The following is a 17,829-nucleotide window of genomic DNA, read 5'->3' as shown; positions in this document are numbered from 1 at the left end:
CCACCGCGCCCCGGGGCCCGAAGGTCCCTCACCACCCGCTCCGGGTAAAGGGGAAGTGTGTCGCGTTCCGGATGCCGAGCGCGATCGGTCCCGGCCCCTGGTACTTTGCTCACGACGCGCGCAGACCGACGGGAGGCTGCAAAGCCTGAGAGCGGCTCTGTCCGATGCACACCCGGACGGCCCCCGGGAGTGATGGAGAGCGCGCCCGGCTTCCCCGGCTTCCCCGGGCGCTGCAGTTCCTGGAGCAGAGGGAGTCGAGAGCGCAGTGAGTGGGTTGGAAGCCGTGCACCGAGGGGCAGTTGGGGTGGACCACGCTGGGCCTGACGGCCGTGACACAGACCCCCCAGGGAGTGCAGACAGGGTCGCGAGCAGCTTTTTGTTCTGTTTTGTTGCCGCACCCGGCGTTGCTCAGAGCTCAGGCTTGGTTCTGCACGGAGGAGGTGGCGGGCCCTCTTCCACCGGTGCTGGGACATGGGGTTTTCCCGTTGGCCACGGCTGGACATGCCTGCATGCCCATGCATGACCTCCTGCGGGATCCAGGCCCGCGGCTCTGCCATTCCAGAACCTGATGTGGACGGGGGGACCGGGGCGGGGGGCGCAGACACGAACTGCAGGAATGTGTCATGGCACCTATGAAACGGCGAGGCACGTGCTTCACAGGCAGGGCATGGCTAAGGCCATGTGGGGCAGGACCAACCTGGGGCTCGATTTCCTGCTGTCAGTCCCCAGCCCTCTAAGTGCCCAAGTCTGTCGCCAAGAGCCAGGGACATTTTCCGCCTTCAGAGGCATAGGGGTGTGTGTGTGTGTGTGTGTGTGTGTGTGTGTGTGTGTGTGTGTGTGTGTGTGTGTGTGTGTGTGTGTGTGTGTGGAGGGGCTGTGTGTGTGTGACTGGTGTGTGTGAGTGTGAGACTGGGAGGGTCCTAGCAGGGAAGGCGATGTCCCTAGCAGGGAAGGGAAATCATTTGCTCCCAGGCTCCCTGCCTGTCCAGACTGGCTGGAATAGCCTGCTGAGGCTGTAGAAAGGGGTTCTGTATGGGAAATTGCCCCACAGCACCCCCACGGGTCCAGACTTTCCAGCTGGTGGTCACAGCTCATCTGGGGAAAGGACTTGGGGGTGCATCCCGAGACTCCCCAGCTTGTCTTGGGGCTTCTGGATCCTGGGATTCCAGGACCACATGCTGCAGCAATAGGGTGTGTGTCCTCAGCTCCTGAGCCCCCTCCCATCCCAGCTCTCCTTTTCTCCTGCTGCTGCATCTCCGAAGTGTTCGGGGCCCCATTTCTCCCCCGCCCCCATCACGTGAGGGCTGGACAGCCACACCCGAGCCTATGGGAGCCTGCCCTGTGGCCTATGGTCAGCCCTGCTGTCCCCACTACCCTGGCTCCTCCTGGGGTCCACTCTGTGTTCATGCTGCTTGGCTGCTAGTTCTGTTCTCTCTGTGTCCCTCTGTCACTCCTCCAGGCAGAAGAACCAGAGCCACATCCAGAGGTGCTCAGTAACCCAGGTGGCAGGAATCAAACTCGAGGCCTCCCATGTGTTCCGTCCAGGCCCAGCCCATTTGGGGCTGCTGCTGAGACTCCTCAGCACCCTGCTATGTGCCAGGATCGCCGCTCCATAGCCAGCCACACCCCCTGGTCTGGGTCAGAAGCGCGGCTTTCCCACAATTCCCAGGAGGCATCCTGGCCTCCCCTCTTCTCCCAGGTGACACTCAAAAACGCGGGATGGAATGGAGCTCTGATTCTGCCCATGTCTGCCCCTGACCACCCTTCCCCAGGAATAGCCTCAGACGTTAAGAAAAAGATTCATATTGGGTGACACTCAAAAACGCGGGATGGAATGGAGCTCTGATTCTGCCCATGTCTGCCCCTGACCACCCTTCCCCAGGAATAGCCTCAGACGTTAAGAAAAAGATTCATTTTAAATATCCCAGTTAAAACTCAAAGAATTGAACATGAAACCAAAATTATCTTTATTGAAGAAACTAGAAATAAATAAGAATAAGCATCACAAAACTATAGCAACAGCATGTTAGCTGGCGATGTCAATTTAGGATGCCTTAAGTATAAACTATGAAACAACTATTTCTATGACAAACATTATGAGACCCACCATTAACCAGCGGTCGGCACGCAGGGCTCAGTGTCCCCCCAGCAGTTCTCACAGCCAGACCTAACCTTTCCTGCCCCGCACAGGCCCCTTTCTTCAAGCCCCTAGGGCCGATGGTACAAGCGGGACTGAGGTTCTCACCTCCCAGGACAGTGGACTCAGGCACATGATCTGAAATTGGGGACATTTTCCAGATCACGGAACATAAAAGAAAATGGATTTTTTGTTGCCTTTTGCCAGACTCCTCAAGTGCCCCCAACTCAACATAACCTTCTAGAATATTCTGGGTTCTTCTAGGTTGTCCATATAGGAGACTGGAGTGGGCAGTCTGGATTGACTTTTTCCTCAGTGGTACCTTGCAGCTGGTGATGTGAGGGGCGGGGGATGGAGCAACTCTTGCCGCTGGGGTGGGGGGCAGTTGTGTGGGTCTTCACCTGTAACCCAGGCACCATTAGCTGCTTGTAGATGAATTTCTTTCTGACCCTGGGCCAGTTTTCCGGTGTCTGGGGCATCTGATGACAGTCTTGGTGGCGATGTTCTGGGCACGGGCAGGCCCTGGATGGATGGAAAAGATCATTGACAGTCTGAGGGGATGTGGACCTTCCCTCACCCTGAACCCAGCTTCCGTCTCTGTTTCTAAAGCCTCTCGGCCTTGACCCGAGGGTGATCTCAGTGCCAGGAACAGGACCTCTGGGGGTCCAGCTGGGCCCCCCCCCACCTCTCCATCACCCCGGGGAAGCAGGCGTGAGCATGCTGGGTGCCAGCACCAGGCTCCAATGGCTAAGCAGGAGGAGATGAGGCCCAGGCACCAGCAGTCCCCAGGGCTTCCCCAGCAGACTGGCTCTGGTCTGCACCCCAGGGCCCCACTTACCCCCTCGGCCCGCACCCCGCCTCCTGGCCAGGCTCTAGGTCAGCCTGGCACGGTCTCGGCTCCACACCCACAGCTCAGGCTCATAGGCCTGGATCTGTGAAGACAGATGGGGCCCGTGTTGCCGACTGGCTTGGCCCCCCCAGCCTGCGGCCAGCCCCTCTCCGAACCCCGCCTCGGCCCCACCTGCTCGCACTCCTCGCGGGTCACCCAGGCTCTCCAGCCCATGGAGCGCAGCAGCTGGAGCCGGAGCCGGTGGAACAGAGGCCGCTGCAGGCGGCTCTGGCCGTACAGGAAGGCGAAGATGCTCTGCTTGGGCGCCTGGTTGTCTTCCTCCATGTCGCTGGCCAGGTAGCTGCGGACACAGCGCGCCACCCGTGTTCACACATACCTCTTCCTTCAGGGAACCGCACGGAGGGTCCCCAGGGGTTGATGGAGGCTGATGGGGTCACGGCGCGGCTGTGTTGGGGCTTCCTGGGGTCGGTACTCACAGTGCCAGGAAGAAGTGAATGCGACGGATCTGCCAGCAGAAGAGGCCAGAGCGGCTGAAGTAGGCGACGACCATGGCCAGCAGGTACTAGGGAGATACGGGGACGGGTCACCAGGGCTGGGCGGAGGGGAAGGAGATCCAGGAACTCGACAAAGGGGAGGACTTTGCGGGTATTTGCTGAATGGAGAGGAGAGGGACCCCCGAGGACATGACCCAGCAAGACTGGAGTGCCTGTGTGACCTGGGCTTGGGGCAAATGCATATGCGGCCTCAGTGACCGCACCGTCCCTGCCCAGGTTTCACACTCAGCCCCCCAAGAGCAAAGAGAGCAAAGGTACCCAGGCAAGGGTGAGCTTGGCGGGTCCCCGGGACAGTCGCTCAGCAACCCCAGCAGGTACCTTATCAGAGACCATCAGGCTTCGGTCCCAGGCCAGGAATCTTCTCACCACGGGATCCTCTGTGGGAAGACAGGGTTGTGGACCCCAAATTCACAGCCTGCCCCCCAACCTGCAATGTAGTTCCCAGCCAGGAGGAAGGGTTATCCCCCACCATTGGGGCAGCAACACTGGGCCCCTCACAGCCCCAGGTGGGAATAGTGGTGCGGGAGCCCTTCCTCGGGATGGCTCAGCCCAGGCAGCCCGGCCCTGCAGCCCCTGTTCAGGCCAGGGCCACCCTTTCCCCACCACGGGACACCACATTCCTAACAGCCGGCTGTGTCCAGGCGGGGAATCGGGCCCAGGGCTCCTACCCAGCAGCTTGCGGAAGACTTGGTGGTGCTCAGGGAGCACTGGGCTCTCCTGTCGCCGCCGCTTCCTGCACAGCCCAGATGGCTGCTCCTCATCCTCCTGCTGCTCCTCCTCCTCCGAAGGATCCCTCTTCCTCCGAACACCACCCTGAGGCCGGGGGCCGGACTGAAGCCCACTCTGCGGAGCCTGGGAGGCTGTGTCCCCCTTTTCTTCATCTTCCTCCTGCTCCTTCTCTTCCTCCTCCACTTTCTCCGGCTCCTCTGGGTCCTCCTGCTCCTCTACCTTCTCCAGGTCATCCTCCTGCTCCACCACCGGCTCCCCCTGCTCCTCTTCCACCTCCGGCAATGACCACATCCTCCTCTTCTGGCCTCGGGGTGACACACCTGCTTGCATCAGCATGTCCAGTACTCCAGGGCTCTCCTCTTCCTCCTCCTCCTCTTCCAACTCCTCTTCATAGAGCAGTTGCTCCCTCTTCCTCTTGAGGTCACCAGCAAGGGCCCAGGGGCCCCCGTAGGACTCTGAGGGAGAGACCAGACTCAGTCCCAGGAGTTCCTCACCCGTCCATGTACCCTCAGACCCCCAAACTTCTCCTTTCTCCACCTCCTCCCACACATCTTGTCATGGTTCACACCCCTGTGACCTCTAATCTCCTCCTCAGGGTAGAATTTCTCCTTGGGAATAACAGAGGGGAAGCCCCATCTCTATTCCCAGGCTTCCCTCCTTGTCCTGGCTGTCAGTTCGTACCCCAAGAGCCTGTTGTGTGCCGCTCCTTCCAACCTCTCGGTATCTCCCCACCACTTCTGCTGCTCAGGCCCCAGTACCTACCTGAAGGTCCCGGCATCATGTCCTCTAGTGACACCTCCAGGGGGTACCCCGAGGTGCTGGACTGAGGGCTCTGGGGCTCAGACCCAGGACTCTGCCTAAGGCTGGCCATGCCAGGTCCACGCTCTCGCCTGATAGCTCAAATTCTCCCTCAATAATGGCAGTGCTGCCGTCGAGGAGCTGAGCCGACAAGGCTTTGGGGACTCAAACCAAAGGCTACTGTTGCCTAGTTGCGCTTCAGATTCTGGAGGTCTGGGACCTACCAATCAGCACAGCCGGAAGCCCTGATGTCATCAGAACCCCCCTGCACCCCCACCCGGCAACCAGTTTGAAAGAAAACCCTCAACTGCCAGGGGATTCTCCAGAAGTTGGGGGGCAGTGCATAGGTGGCTCTGGCCCGGGACCAGACCCCAATCAGTCTGTGAGGTTCCCATCCCTGTATTCCACAATGTGTGCCATACTTCTCCCCAGGGGACATGGATGAGGGGCCTGGGAGAGGTTATAGGAGTTTGTGGCCAGTTGAAAGGCAGAGACCCCGAGAGCCCACCCTGGGGAGACAGTCCCGACCCTGTTGGCGCTTTCAAAAGCACATGTTTCTGGGACTGAGCCATAGGGCAGGGAGGGATGTGTCTTCCTTACACATGGCTGACCCAGCTTGATCCCCAGCATCCCATGTAGTACCCCTAGGAATAATTCCTGAGTGCAAGCCAGGAATACCGTGTGTGTGTGTGTGTGTGTGTGTGTGTGTGTGTGTGTGTGTGTGTGTGTGTACGTACACATTTGGACAAGCCTCATGCATGAAGGAACCAGCAGAAGAACCCAGGTGTGTGGGACCCAGGGCTGAGATTTCCAAGGCTGCTTAGATCAGGACTGGGCTCTTCCACTCTGATTCTCCATTTTCCAGTAGCTAGGCAGTCACACCCAGAAACTGCCCCAGCACCATGTAATCCCATCAACAGCCAACATCCAGAGACTATAAAACCAAGCTCCTGGAAGCGTGTGGTCGCAAAGTGGCCACGCAACATCTTTTAGCCCAGTTCTCCCTCTTGGAGAACCTGGCAAGCTACCGAGAGTTTATTTCCCGCATGGTAGAGCCTGGAAAGTTCCCCATGGTGTATTCATATCCCAAATACAGTAACAGAAACATACATACCTCTTGGAGAGCCCGCCAAGCTACCGAGAGTATCTCACCCGCACAGACAGAGCATGGCAAGCTACCCGTGGCATATTCAGTATGCCAAAAACAGTAACGATAGGTCTCATTCCCCTAACCCTGAAAGAGCCTCCAATCATTGGGAAAGACGAGTAAGGAGAGGCTGCTAAGATCTCAGAACTGAGAGGAATAGAGACGTTACTGGTGCCCACTTGAGTAAATCGACGAACAAATGGATGACAGTGATAGAATGATATATATTTGTCTAGATTCTGGGGTCTATCCAGTCACCCACTCTGATACCATCTCATTCAGAAGATCCTATTTTACCCCCAAAGAAATGTTTGTCTTGGAGCTGAAGCTATAATACAGCTCGTTGGGTGTTTGCCTTGTACACAGTTAATCAGGGTTTGAACACTGGCACCCCATAAGGTCCACCAAGCACTGCCAGATGTGATTCTTAGGTAGAAAGCCATTATATTCTGTATATCCTGAAAAACACTGGGTATGATCCAGGAAAAAAAAAAAATCTTGTTTTTTACCTGTGCTGGGGATCAAACACGGGTTTTACATGTGCTAAAGAACTTTGCAGTGTATTACTGTCATTCCATTGTTCATCAATTTTGCTCATGCAGGTGCCAGTAACATCTCCATTCGTCCCTATCGCGTGCTAGTGTAGCCCGATGGCGTACTGGGGGCTCTTTAAGGGGAATGAGGACCATTATTGTTACTGTTTTTGGCATATCGAGTACGCCACGGGTAGCTTGCCAGGCTCTGCCATGTGGGCAGGATACTCTTAATAGCTTGCCAGGTTCTTCAAGAGGGACAGAGGCTTTGGGGGCGTCCTCTAATTGCCTTTATTTAATGTCTCCTAATTTTGTTTTCTTTTTGGGTAACACCTGGTGATGCACAAGGGTTACTCCTGGCTCTGCACTCAGGAATTACTCCTGGCGGTGCTCTGGGCCCCATATGGGATGCCGGGAATCGAACCCATGCAAGGCGGCCCTACCCACTGTGCTGTCGCTCCAGCCCCTAACGTCTCCTAATTTTGATTACAGTTTAGAACATAAGAGCTTATGCAAGTCTATTTTCATTCATGATCACAAATTATAGTATACTAGCACAATTATTTACAATATTTATTTTTAAAAATTATTATTTTTTTTTGCTTTTTGGGTCACACCCGGCAATACTCAGGGGTTACTCCTGGCTTTGCACTCAGGAATTACTCTTGGCGGTGCTCGGGGGACCATATGGGATGCTAGGAATCGAACCTGGGTTGGCCGCCTGCAAGGCAAACGCCCTACCCGCTGTGCTATCTCTCCAGCCCCTATTAATTTTTAAATTTTATATACCTCTATGGGCTGGAGAGATAGCACAATGGGTAGGGAATTTGCTTTGCACGTGGCCAACCCAGGTTCGATTCCTCCACCCCTCTCAGAGAGCGTGGCAAGCTACCGAGAGTATCTTGCCCAAACAGCAGAGCCTGGCAAGCTACCCTTAGTGTATTTGATATGCCAAAAACAGTAACAACAGGTCTTACAATGGAGACGTTCTGGTGCCCGCTTGAGCAAATCAAGCAACAGCATGACAATAATACAGTGATACCTCTACAAAAAGGGTTTTGAAATTTTTTTTGGTTTTTGTCACACACACAAGAGAGTCTCTTGCCCGCACACCTGGCTGTTTTCCCCGAGGCCCCTTGGAGGGGATGGGCTCCAGCTTCCCTCCCCACCCCGAGCAGATCTCCCGGCAGCCTAAGACCCCCGGAACCTAGCTACAGCCATGCTCGAGGCCCCTCCACACGTTCAGACAGGCCTTATGTATGAAGGTACCGGCAGAGGAACCCAGGTGTGTGTAATCCCATCAACGGCCAACATCCAGATAGAGACTTAAAAGCAACCTCTCAGAAGGGTGCGGCCGCAAAGCGGCCTCATGATATCTTGTAGCCTACTTCTCCCTTTTGGAGAAACTGGCAATCTTCTGAGAGTTTCCTGCCCAAATGGGATAGCCTTGCAAGCTTCCCATGGTGTATTCATATGCTAATTCCAGTAACAAGTTGGATCTCATTCCCCTGACCCTGAAAGAGCCCCCAGTGCAACATTGTTTGGAGGGCCAAGTCGAGATAGACTTCTAAGATCTCAGGGAAAGGACAAAATAAGAGGTTACTGAGCCCACCCGAGAGATCGGTGATTAATGGGATTTCATGACTCGTGATTTTGTCACACCTGGTGGTGCTCAAGGCTTACTCCTGATTGCACTCAGGGATCAATTCTGGCAGGGCTTGGGGTACCATATGGGATGCAGGGTTCTGGGGATCCAACCTGAGTCAGTTTTGTTCAAGGCAAGCACCCTACCCACTACTGTACTGTTTATCTGACTCTTAAAAAGGTAGTTTCTGGGGGGCTGGAGCGATAGCACAGCGGTTAAGGCGTTTGCCTTGCACACGGCTGACCCGGGTTCGAATCCCAGCATCCCATATGGTCCCCTGAGCACCGCCAGGAGTAATTCCTGAGTGTAGAACCAGGAGTAACCCCTGCGCATTGCCAGGTGTGACCCAAAAGCCAAAAGAAGAAAAAAAGGTAGTTTCTGGGGCTGGAGAGATAGTGCAGTGGGTAAGGATCTTCCTATGCTGGTGGCCGATCCCAGTTTGATATCTGGCATCCTATATGCTCCCTAGAACACCGCCAGGAATGATTTCTGAGTGAAGAGCCAGGAATAGCATGCTGGGTACGGCGTAAAAACAAAACAAACAAAAATAACTGAAGCAAAACAAATACAAAAAGCCAAGGGCTGTGCAATGGGCCTCCTCCTGTGGGTGCCAGGATGGAGCTGCACACAGGCCGCATTTCATGATTCCAAAGACAGGTCATGAGAATTGGCAGTTTCACAGTTCTCCATGATCCTCAAACCTGCCCTGTGCTTGTGATTGGTGGGACACTGGGCCTCGGTGTGTGTGTGTGACACAGCTAAGAGACACTCACTGTAGGTGGCATTTCCGCATTGGGACTGGTATGTGTATGTCCGATATGAAGTATAGACTAGGATTGTGTCCAATTCTGTTCTGGACTGGAACCCACAGCCTCTGTACTGCAGCCCCCACCAAAATGCGTGTGTGCGTGTGTGCGTGTGTGTGTGTGTGTGTGTGTACTAGTGTACTGAGTTCTATGAGGGTGTGAGACTAAGGCTTGCAGAGTTTGGTAAGATGTTGTGACAAGAACAGGAACCCCTTCCCTTTTTTCTGCATCCTAGACCCCTCTCTACCCCGCTCTGCAGGATCTGGACAGCTGCCTGCCAGGGTCTCATTTCTCCTTTACATGTTAGGTGGCTTTTTTCGCCTGTAAATTCTTGTTTGGTGCTCAGGACTTGCTTCTGGCTCTGCATTCAGGGATCGCTCCTGGCGAGCTCAGGAGACCTTCTGGGGTGCCGGGGATCCAACCTACGCGGAAGGCCAGCGCCCTACCCTTCGTGCTCAGGATCGGCCCCCTGGGTCAGGCTTTTCCGGGCGTGGCGGCCCGTTGCCTGCCGGGAAATGCAGTCCAGGCCTGCTGCTTCCTTCATCGCCTCGCGGGCGGTTTCCGAGGCGTCGGCTCGCGCAGGCGCACTGGCGCCGCGCGACCCCGCTTCCGGTCGGCGCCTGGTGGCTGTTGGCTCGCGCTGCGGCCTCCGGCGTTGCGGGCGGCGGGACGGGCGGGTGGACCCGGCTTCGCGTGCGCCCAGTCCAGACGCGAGCTGCAGCGGGCGGGGAGGCCCGGACACCGATTGCCCGCCGGCGCCGGCCCAAGGCCCGCGGGGTAGGTCAGGGTTTGCAGCCCCGAGGCCGCGGCCGGGCCGGGGGCAACGCGGCGAGGCCTCCCCGTGGGCTGGGGTCACCGTCCCTCCTGCTCCGTGTGCAGCACCTTGCTTCCGTGCCCCGGGACTCCGAGGCGGGGAGGGGTTTTGGGTGGACCGCGGTCCGCGTCCGAGCCCGCCCGAGGTCCTGCGCTGCATCGCGGGTTTCTGAGCCACGACATTTGTCCAGGTGGACCCAGCCAGGTGTCTTAAGCCAAATCACGCTATTCCCGTTGCTTGATTTTGGAGGAGCGCCTATCTGCCTTCCCGGTGTTCTTGAAGGAATTTAAAGACGATAAGGAGATGCAGCGGTGCATAACGGGGATTCACACCACACCCGGCAGCGCTCAGGGGTTCCTCCTGGCTGTGCACTCCAGGATCATTCGTGGTGGGGCTCGGGGACCATATTGGGTGTTGAGGGTCAAATAGGGGTGGGTGCGTGCAAGACAGCGCCCCTACAATTTCGGTAGAGAGGGTTAGTTATCACACTTGGCCACAGCCGCATCATGGCAGTGCCCAGGTCGTGTTGGAGTTAGAACGAAGAGCTGATGTGTGTCTCCATATTTCTGTTTTGCCCTTGGTGGTGTTCCCAGGGTGCCATCTTTGGGGGTCTTAGGGGGAGCGAGATACCTCCAGACACACCTGGTTACTCATGGCCTTGTGTTTTGCTCCTTCTTAGGTGCAGCCAGTGACGGTCCATCTAGATCTCCTCCAGCACCGAAAATGAGTGGATCTCAGGTGTGTTTCCCTGCCATGTACCTGCCGCTTTGTTCCGTGATGCAGAGTAGGTTATGTGGATTCTGCTGTATTTATATTTTATGGTTCTTTTTAGTTTTAGGTCTATGCCTGACCCTAATTGTACTGTTGCTCTAGCCCCCCCCCCCCGTAGGTGGTTTTCTTTTTCGTTTGTTTTTTGGTCTTGGAGGACCACCTCTGGTGGTGCTTAGGGCTGACTTCCAACTCTGTGCTAGGGTAGTGTTGAGAGTCAAGTTCAGGTTAGCTGGGTGCAAGCAGCGTTTCCCCGCTGCACTGTCCTGGCCACAGAGTGGGGATGGTGTTGGTGAAGGAGGGAGTGGGCGTGGGAAATCCGGTGTGAGGGCAGCTCTGCCCGAGTGTCTCCGTCACGTGTGCTTCCACACTCAGGGCTCATGCTGGCATCCGGGCTGTCACGTGATACCCACTTGGAGGCTGGTTTGTGATTGCAGTAAAAAGAAATGGGAACTGCCCCTGAAAAAAATGCCTGTTGTCATAAGAGCTACCTGTGGATTTTGGCATCTCTGGACTTCGGAGACTTATGGGGGCTCAGAACCTTTAACATTGCTAGACCTGGGCTAACTTCTCTGACAACCGTTGAACCGTCTGGCCTGTGCACAGAGCAGCCCAGGCCTGTGGTGCTACTAGAACTCAGGTCTGTTTTCCTGGCATCCAGACTGTTAATTAGGCAGAGGGACACGTTTCCAGATTCATTCCAGGGATGAAAATCCTGGCCTACATACATGGGTACAGGATGTTTGGGGGCTCTGTGATAATTTCCTTTACATTTGCCCCCATTTTTAGCATTTCTTTTTTCCAGAGCCCCTGGCACATCACCTGGTTCTCTGCCGGAGGCAGGAGGTGGCTGTTCCCAGTGGCCAAGCCTGGCGGCTTGAAACTGGCCCCCAGTGTGCCAGGGGCCACCATGCTTTACCCTTCAGTGCTCAGGCGTCCTTGCAGTGATGGTGTTGGGGGTCATACTCAGGCCTTCCTCATATTAGGCAACTGCTCTATCACTTAAAGTACCTTGTAGGACCCTGTTAGCATCTTCTTCAACATATTATTTTGAAAAATCTACAGATTTTCAGGAAAGTTGCAAGGATTTGGGGCTAAAATTCTCTCTCTTTTTTTCCCCCCTAGTTTTGGTTTTGTGGCCACACCTGACAGTGCTCAGGATCTAGTCTTAACTCTGGGTTCAAGAGTGACCACTCTCCTGGTGGTCCTCAGAGACCATGTGCAGTCAGGTGATTTAAATCGGGCTGGGAGGGATAGATGCAAGTAACTCCTCTACTGCCTCTCCAGTCCCCTTTGCTTTTTCTTATTTCACACATGCTTTATCATGGCTAGTCTGTGAGTTCTTTTCTTTTCCCTTTAGTTATTTCTGAGCCGATGTCGTAAGTCAGGTCCCTTTAGACTGGAGTGTTTCAGATCAAATTGCTTTTCCTGAGAGTAAGAAGGATTCCTGTTTGTGTTAGTGGTACAGATACTTATATTGTAGCAGTAGTTTAATCTGCAATTCATCTTCAAGTTTTCTAGTAGTCTCGGTAATTCTCTTTCTGTTTGTGTTGTGGAATTGGTGGTTGGTGCAATGGGGTAAGGATGCATGCAATGCTTCTTGAGTCCTATAGTGCCAGGCATTCCCCAGGCTGCCCTTCTAGGTGGTGGGGGGGGGCATTTTGGCTGTACCTGTTGTGGGAGGGGTGCATGAAGTTGCAGGGATTAAACCAAGTTGGCCATAGCAAGGCAGACTCTTTTGCCCCGTTAGAGTCTTTTCTCTGGCCGTGAGTGCTGTCTGTTGCCTTAGAATAAAAAAGTATTTCTAGGGGGCCTCCCTTGCAGTGTTTCTGCTGTTGGTTTTGGTTTGTATTTTTCATTTTTAGGTCACACCGGGACTTGGGGGACAAAATGGGGTGCCAGGGGTTGAATTGGGTCAGCGTATGAAGGCAAGTGTTGTACTGCTGGCCTGGTGCCTGCCTCTTATAGTTCTTTAGTGCCTGGGGCCCTAACGGGTTGATGCTCAGGTGGGTGAGATGGTTCTCCTTGGTCCAGCAGTTCTGGGCCTACTGTTGTGGGTTTCACTCTATCCTCTCGGCTCTCTTGGGGAGTAACTCTGTTTAGTCCTGTTAAAGGGTCTTTCATGACAAATGGCATTTCTCGTGCAAACTTTCAGTTGATAAAAGGTGGAATCCTTTCTTGGTGTCCTCACAGGCATTTCACAGACTGGGAGAACACAGGCCAGTTATTTCACAGGAACCTTTGGATCGCAGCCTCTGGGGTTTCTTTGTGACATGCACAGCAGCGCTGTGCAAATGCACAAATCAAGAGCCCCTCAACTGCGGCCCAGCGTATCCTCTCTGGGGAAGATGGGGGTGCACGGGGAGTACCACCTGCTGTGCTGCAGGTGTGGCGTGTTCTAGAAATGTGCATCGGGGAGTATGGTTCAGGGCTGCTCTAGCCTTGCCCATTTCCTCCTGCGCGGGCTCTTGTCTAAACTGCTGTAAGAGCAGGTCAGGCAGATTGAAATCTTCTGCAGTTGTGGTTTTGTCTGTTTTGAAGCTCGTGTCACTTTTTTCTTCACACCTCCATTGTCCTTGCCTGCGGCCAGAGCAGTAGCGCAGTGGATACGGCAAAAAAGCCTTTCGGTGCCAGACATGGACCCCAGGGCCTCCCGGGCGCTCTCCTACAGGCCCCACGCCGCCCGATGTTCTCTTTCCCCCTTCTCTCTGTCAGTGTTTTGGGGTCACACCCACTTCAGTACTTCTGGTCATTCCTGGCAATGCTGGGGGGCCATGAGATGCCAGAGATCAAACCCAGGGCTCCTGATGCAAAACATGTGCTTAGCCCTTTGAGCCATCTCCCTACCCCTCCCCCCCATTCTCGGAAAGTGTGGAGTCAGTTGGACTCGGCCCACTGTTTCCATTTCTCGTGAGACACTGAATTAGATTCTCTGTCTCATTTGTAATTCAACTGCTTGGTGTGTTTTAAATTTTAATTCGGCCTTTGGTTTCCTCCCTGGCTATTTCTTGGGAGAATGTTCTCATTTCATGAAAGCAGTATCATGCTTAATTTATTATAAAACATAAACCAGTAGGAAAAAGTTGTTTCTTTGTGAGTTTGGTTTTATGTCGAGTTGGTCATCTTGCTCCTTATCTCTTAGGCTGTTTTTCTCAGTTGATAATTCCTGAATTCGCAGTTTCCATTTGAAGAGCATAGCTAACAGGTGACGTGACCTGCTCAGTTAATTACCTCATTTCGCTTCTCTCATGTCTGTGGAGGGGACGGTTCCAGACCCACAGTCCCCGGGTGGGTCTTCAGTCTCATTCGACATCTGCTAATTAGCAGAGTTGCGTGGACTTCGTGTGGCTGGCCCAGGAGCGCAGTGCACGCTGCATCGCATGTGTCTTGTCCGTATCACCCAGTTCTGGTGTTTCAGGGGCCTGTGTCCTTTTGGGATGTGGCCGTGGACTTCACCCAGGAGGAGTGGCGGCAGCTGGACGCCGAGCAGAAGATAATCTACAAAGACGTGATGCTGGAAAGCTACGGCCACCTCGTCTCCCTGGGTGAGGGGCACTCTGAGCCCGAGCATGGGGCCTTCCACGGGCACACTCCCACCCACGTTGAAAGAGAGAACCAATAAGACCGTTTACTGCCTTCCGTTCATCTAGGTAGAGAATTTCAGTAGGTCCCAGTTCTGTTAAGGTGACAGTGGGGAGGTCACGTCCTAATCTGCCTCCGTGACGTGCTTCTCCTACTCAGATCCTGAAGCTCTGTCTCTCACTCAGGGTACGATGGCACCAAACCAAATGTCATCATCAAGTTGGAGCAGGGAGAGGAGCCCTGGATAGCAGAATGTGAATATACTTGTCAGAATTATGCAGGTAAGTTAGTGACTATCACATTGTAAAACTAATCAAAGGGGGTAGTGAGAGAGAGAGATGAGTGTGTGTGTGGGGTGTGTGTGTGAGAGAGAGAGAGAGAGACAGACAGAGAAACCCTGACTTTTGAGAATAACCCTGGAGTGTGTTAAATGTTCTGTCAGTCTCCTGGAACCCCCATGGCCCTCGGGCCCTACTTACATGCAAACTCTTCTTTGTTTCCATGTAGAGAAGTCATCCTGGTTCTCTTTCTCTCTTGCATTGCTGCTCCTACCAGGCTACTCTACCTTGTCTGCAAATTTGTAAAATTTTAGACTTTCCTGTTCCTCTGTTATCATCCAGTTTCTTTCCTTTCTTGCCATGAGGTACCTCCTACAACCTTTGCTCATTTCTCCCACCCTCACCTCCACCCCAACCTGGATGTCTTGTCCCACGTGTAAGTGTGTCTGTATCAAGTTAGGAGACAAAGAAGCTCTGTTACACTAGTAAGTTTGTTCATGGAAGCAGGACCTAAAATCCCAGTTAGTTCCACTGTAGGATCCCAAATGCCTTCTTAGTCTATATCTTGTGTGTTCAGATTTAGAAGGTTTAATTTTATTTATTTGTTTGTTTGTTTAGGAAAAAAACAGAGAGTTGACGACCTGATAGAGAGGATTCAGGACATTGAAGACAAACACTTAAGGCAAGCTGTTGGCACCCATAGCAAAGTCCTGGGTGAAGGGAGAGGGCCTGCAGTTGATGGAGCTCAGACGGAAAGTTTGGTTTCTTCTGGCATGGTGTCTCACAATTGTGCATCTTGTGGGAAGAACTTAGACTCTGCTTCAAAATTAATAATTAGTGATGGAAGTTATGCAAGAAGAAAAACCAATGGGTGTAGTCAATGTGGGAAAGCATGTGGAGAAAAATCATACGAATTTACTCAAAATGGAGAAGCTTGTTCTCAAAGTGAGGAAAGTATTATTCAGAAAGTGAGCATTTTGGAGAGGCCCCTTGACTACAATAAATGCATGGAAGCCTTAGACAACGAAACCGCTTTCCTTACTCATAAGAACCCATTTACAGGAGAGTCCACCTGTGAGTGGAATGGTTCTGGGTCAGATTTCATCCAGATGTCAGAGTTTAATGTTTACCAGAGATCCCAAACAGAAATGAAGCCCTTTGAATGTAGCGAATGTGGAAAGTCCTTCTGTAAAAAGTCAAAATTTATTATACACCAGAGAGCTCACACAGGAGAGAAACCTTATGAATGTAACGTTTGTGGGAAATCCTTCAGCCAAAAGGGAACCCTAACTGTGCACCGGAGATCCCATTTAGAAGAGAAGCCCTACAAATGCAACGAGTGTGGGAAGACTTTCTGTCAGAAGCTCCATCTTACTCAGCATCTAAGAACTCATTCAGGAGAGAAACCCTATGAATGTAGTGAGTGTGGGAAAACGTTTTGCCAAAAAACACATCTCACCCTGCACCAGAGAAATCATTCTGGCGAGAGACCCTACCCATGTACGGAATGTGGGAAGTCTTTCTCCCGCAAGTCTGCCCTCAGTGATCATCAGAGAACACACACAGGAGAGAAGCTCTATAAATGTAACGAGTGCGGGAAATCCTACTACCGGAAATCAACACTCATCACTCACCAGAGAATACACACGGGAGAGAAACCCTATCAGTGTAGCGAATGTGGAAAATTTTTTTCTCGGGTGTCGTACCTCACTATTCATTATAGAAGTCATTTAGAGGAAAAACCCTATGAATGTAATGAATGTGGAAAGACTTTCAACTTAAATTCTGCCTTCATTAGACACAGGAAAGTACACACAGATGAGAAACCTCACGAATGTAGTGAGTGTGGAAAGTTTTCTCTGTTTTCCTGTCTCCCTGATCATCACACGACTCCTTTAGGAGAGAAACCTTATGAATGTAATGAATGTGGAAGAACCTTCCTGGAAAATGCAGCTTTCCCATCACTCCCAAAAGGGGAGAAATCCTATGAATGTAACATATGTGGGAAATTGTTCTCTGAGTTGGCCTACTATACTGTGCATTATAGAAGTCACTCAGAAGAGAAGCCCTATGGTTGTAGTGAATGTGGGAAAACTTTCTCCCATAATTCTTCTCTCTTTCGACATCAGAGAGTGCACACAGGCGAGAAACCCTATGAGTGTTATGAGTGTGGAAAATTCTTCTCTCAGAAGTCTTATCTCACAATACATCATAGAATTCATTCCGGAGAGAAACCCTACGAGTGTAGTAAATGTGGAAAGGTCTTCTCTCGAATGTCAAACCTCACTGTCCACTATAGAAGCCACTCGGGAGAGAAGCCCTACGAATGTAATGAATGTGGGAAAGTGTTTTCTCAGAAGTCATACCTCACTGTACATTATCGAACTCATTCGGGAGAGAAACCCTATGAATGTAGTGACTGTGGGAAAAAATTTCACCACAGGTCAGCTTTCAATAGCCATCAGAGAATCCACAGGAGAGGCAGCATGAACCTGCTTGATATGGAAAATCTCCTGTAGGGAGTTGGGTATTATTTGGGAAGGAGATCAGGCTTTTGGAGAAATTTAGCTTTTTTTTTTTTTCTTTTTGGGTCACACCCGGCGATGCTCGGGTTACTCCTGGCTCTGCACTCAGGAAGTACTCCTGGTGGTGCTTGGGGACCATATGGGTTGCTGGGAATCAAACCCAGGTCAGCTGCGTGCAAGGCAAACGCCCTACCAGCAGTGCTATTGCTCCAGCTCTGAGCTCATTTTTATTTTAACTTTTTACAGTGGAATAAATGTAAGAAACAGTGAAGTCTTCAGCAAGATCCTACAACTTATTGAGCACTTAGTAACTTATGCAGCAGCTGAACAATTTTTTATTCAAATTGTACTTAAAAATCAGGGAATTGTATCAAGTAGAAGTAAAGTGAATGTGGAAGATATATTGTCTTAAAATATATAATACTAAAAGCCATATTTCTGTTCGAAAATGTTTTTAGGAAATATACCAGATGCTATTAGCTCTGAATAAACATTGTGTAAAGTTTTCAGTTTATCAGGAGTTGATAACAAGGACTGTAGCATTAATTAAATAGGAGTGTGGCAGTTTCTATGAAGTGTTTCTAAAATGCAATCTAGCAATTCTATGCAGTTCTAATTGTTTAGATTTAAGTAATCTACAGGCAGTATTCCCATTGACTTAAA

General features: G+C 52.2%; 2 protein-coding genes across 5 annotated transcripts; one reads left to right on the top strand and one right to left on the bottom strand.

The window, feature by feature from the left end:
- The first annotated feature begins 10 nt into the window (after positions 1–10).
- On the top strand, positions 11–17,680 carry RBAK (RB associated KRAB zinc finger). Of its 4 annotated transcripts, XM_055135062.1 has the most exons (6): positions 11–265; positions 3,376–3,546; positions 10,693–10,751; positions 14,200–14,326; positions 14,549–14,644; positions 15,260–17,680. In XM_055135062.1, exons 3-6 carry the CDS (start codon positions 10,737–10,739, stop codon positions 17,158–17,160), a joined length of 2,139 nt encoding a protein of 712 aa, XP_054991037.1. In that variant the 5' UTR covers positions 11–265; positions 3,376–3,546; positions 10,693–10,736; the 3' UTR covers positions 17,161–17,680. The 4 variants fall into 4 exon arrangements, with proteins under 4 accessions (XP_054991037.1, XP_054991036.1, XP_054991038.1 ...); XM_055135061.1 differs by lacking the exon at positions 3,376–3,546; XM_055135060.1 differs by lacking the exons at positions 11–265; positions 3,376–3,546 and adding an exon at positions 9,310–9,976.
- Positions 2,538–7,351, bottom strand: LOC129404204 (speedy protein E4-like). Its single transcript, XM_055134942.1, has 6 exons — positions 4,952–7,351; positions 4,210–4,821; positions 3,860–3,918; positions 3,464–3,549; positions 3,159–3,327; positions 2,538–3,069 (listed from the first exon to the last, which is right to left on the bottom strand). Exons 1-6 carry the CDS (start codon positions 5,139–5,141, stop codon positions 3,010–3,012), a joined length of 1,176 nt encoding a protein of 391 aa, XP_054990917.1. The 5' UTR covers positions 5,142–7,351; the 3' UTR covers positions 2,538–3,009.
- Positions 17,681–17,829: the final 149 nt, after the last annotated feature.

This window comes from Sorex araneus, chromosome 4 (genome assembly GCF_027595985.1).
Source record: "Sorex araneus isolate mSorAra2 chromosome 4, mSorAra2.pri, whole genome shotgun sequence".
Taxonomy (NCBI): domain Eukaryota; kingdom Metazoa; phylum Chordata; class Mammalia; order Eulipotyphla; family Soricidae; genus Sorex; species Sorex araneus.
This window is presented reverse-complemented; position numbering and strand designations above follow the sequence as displayed.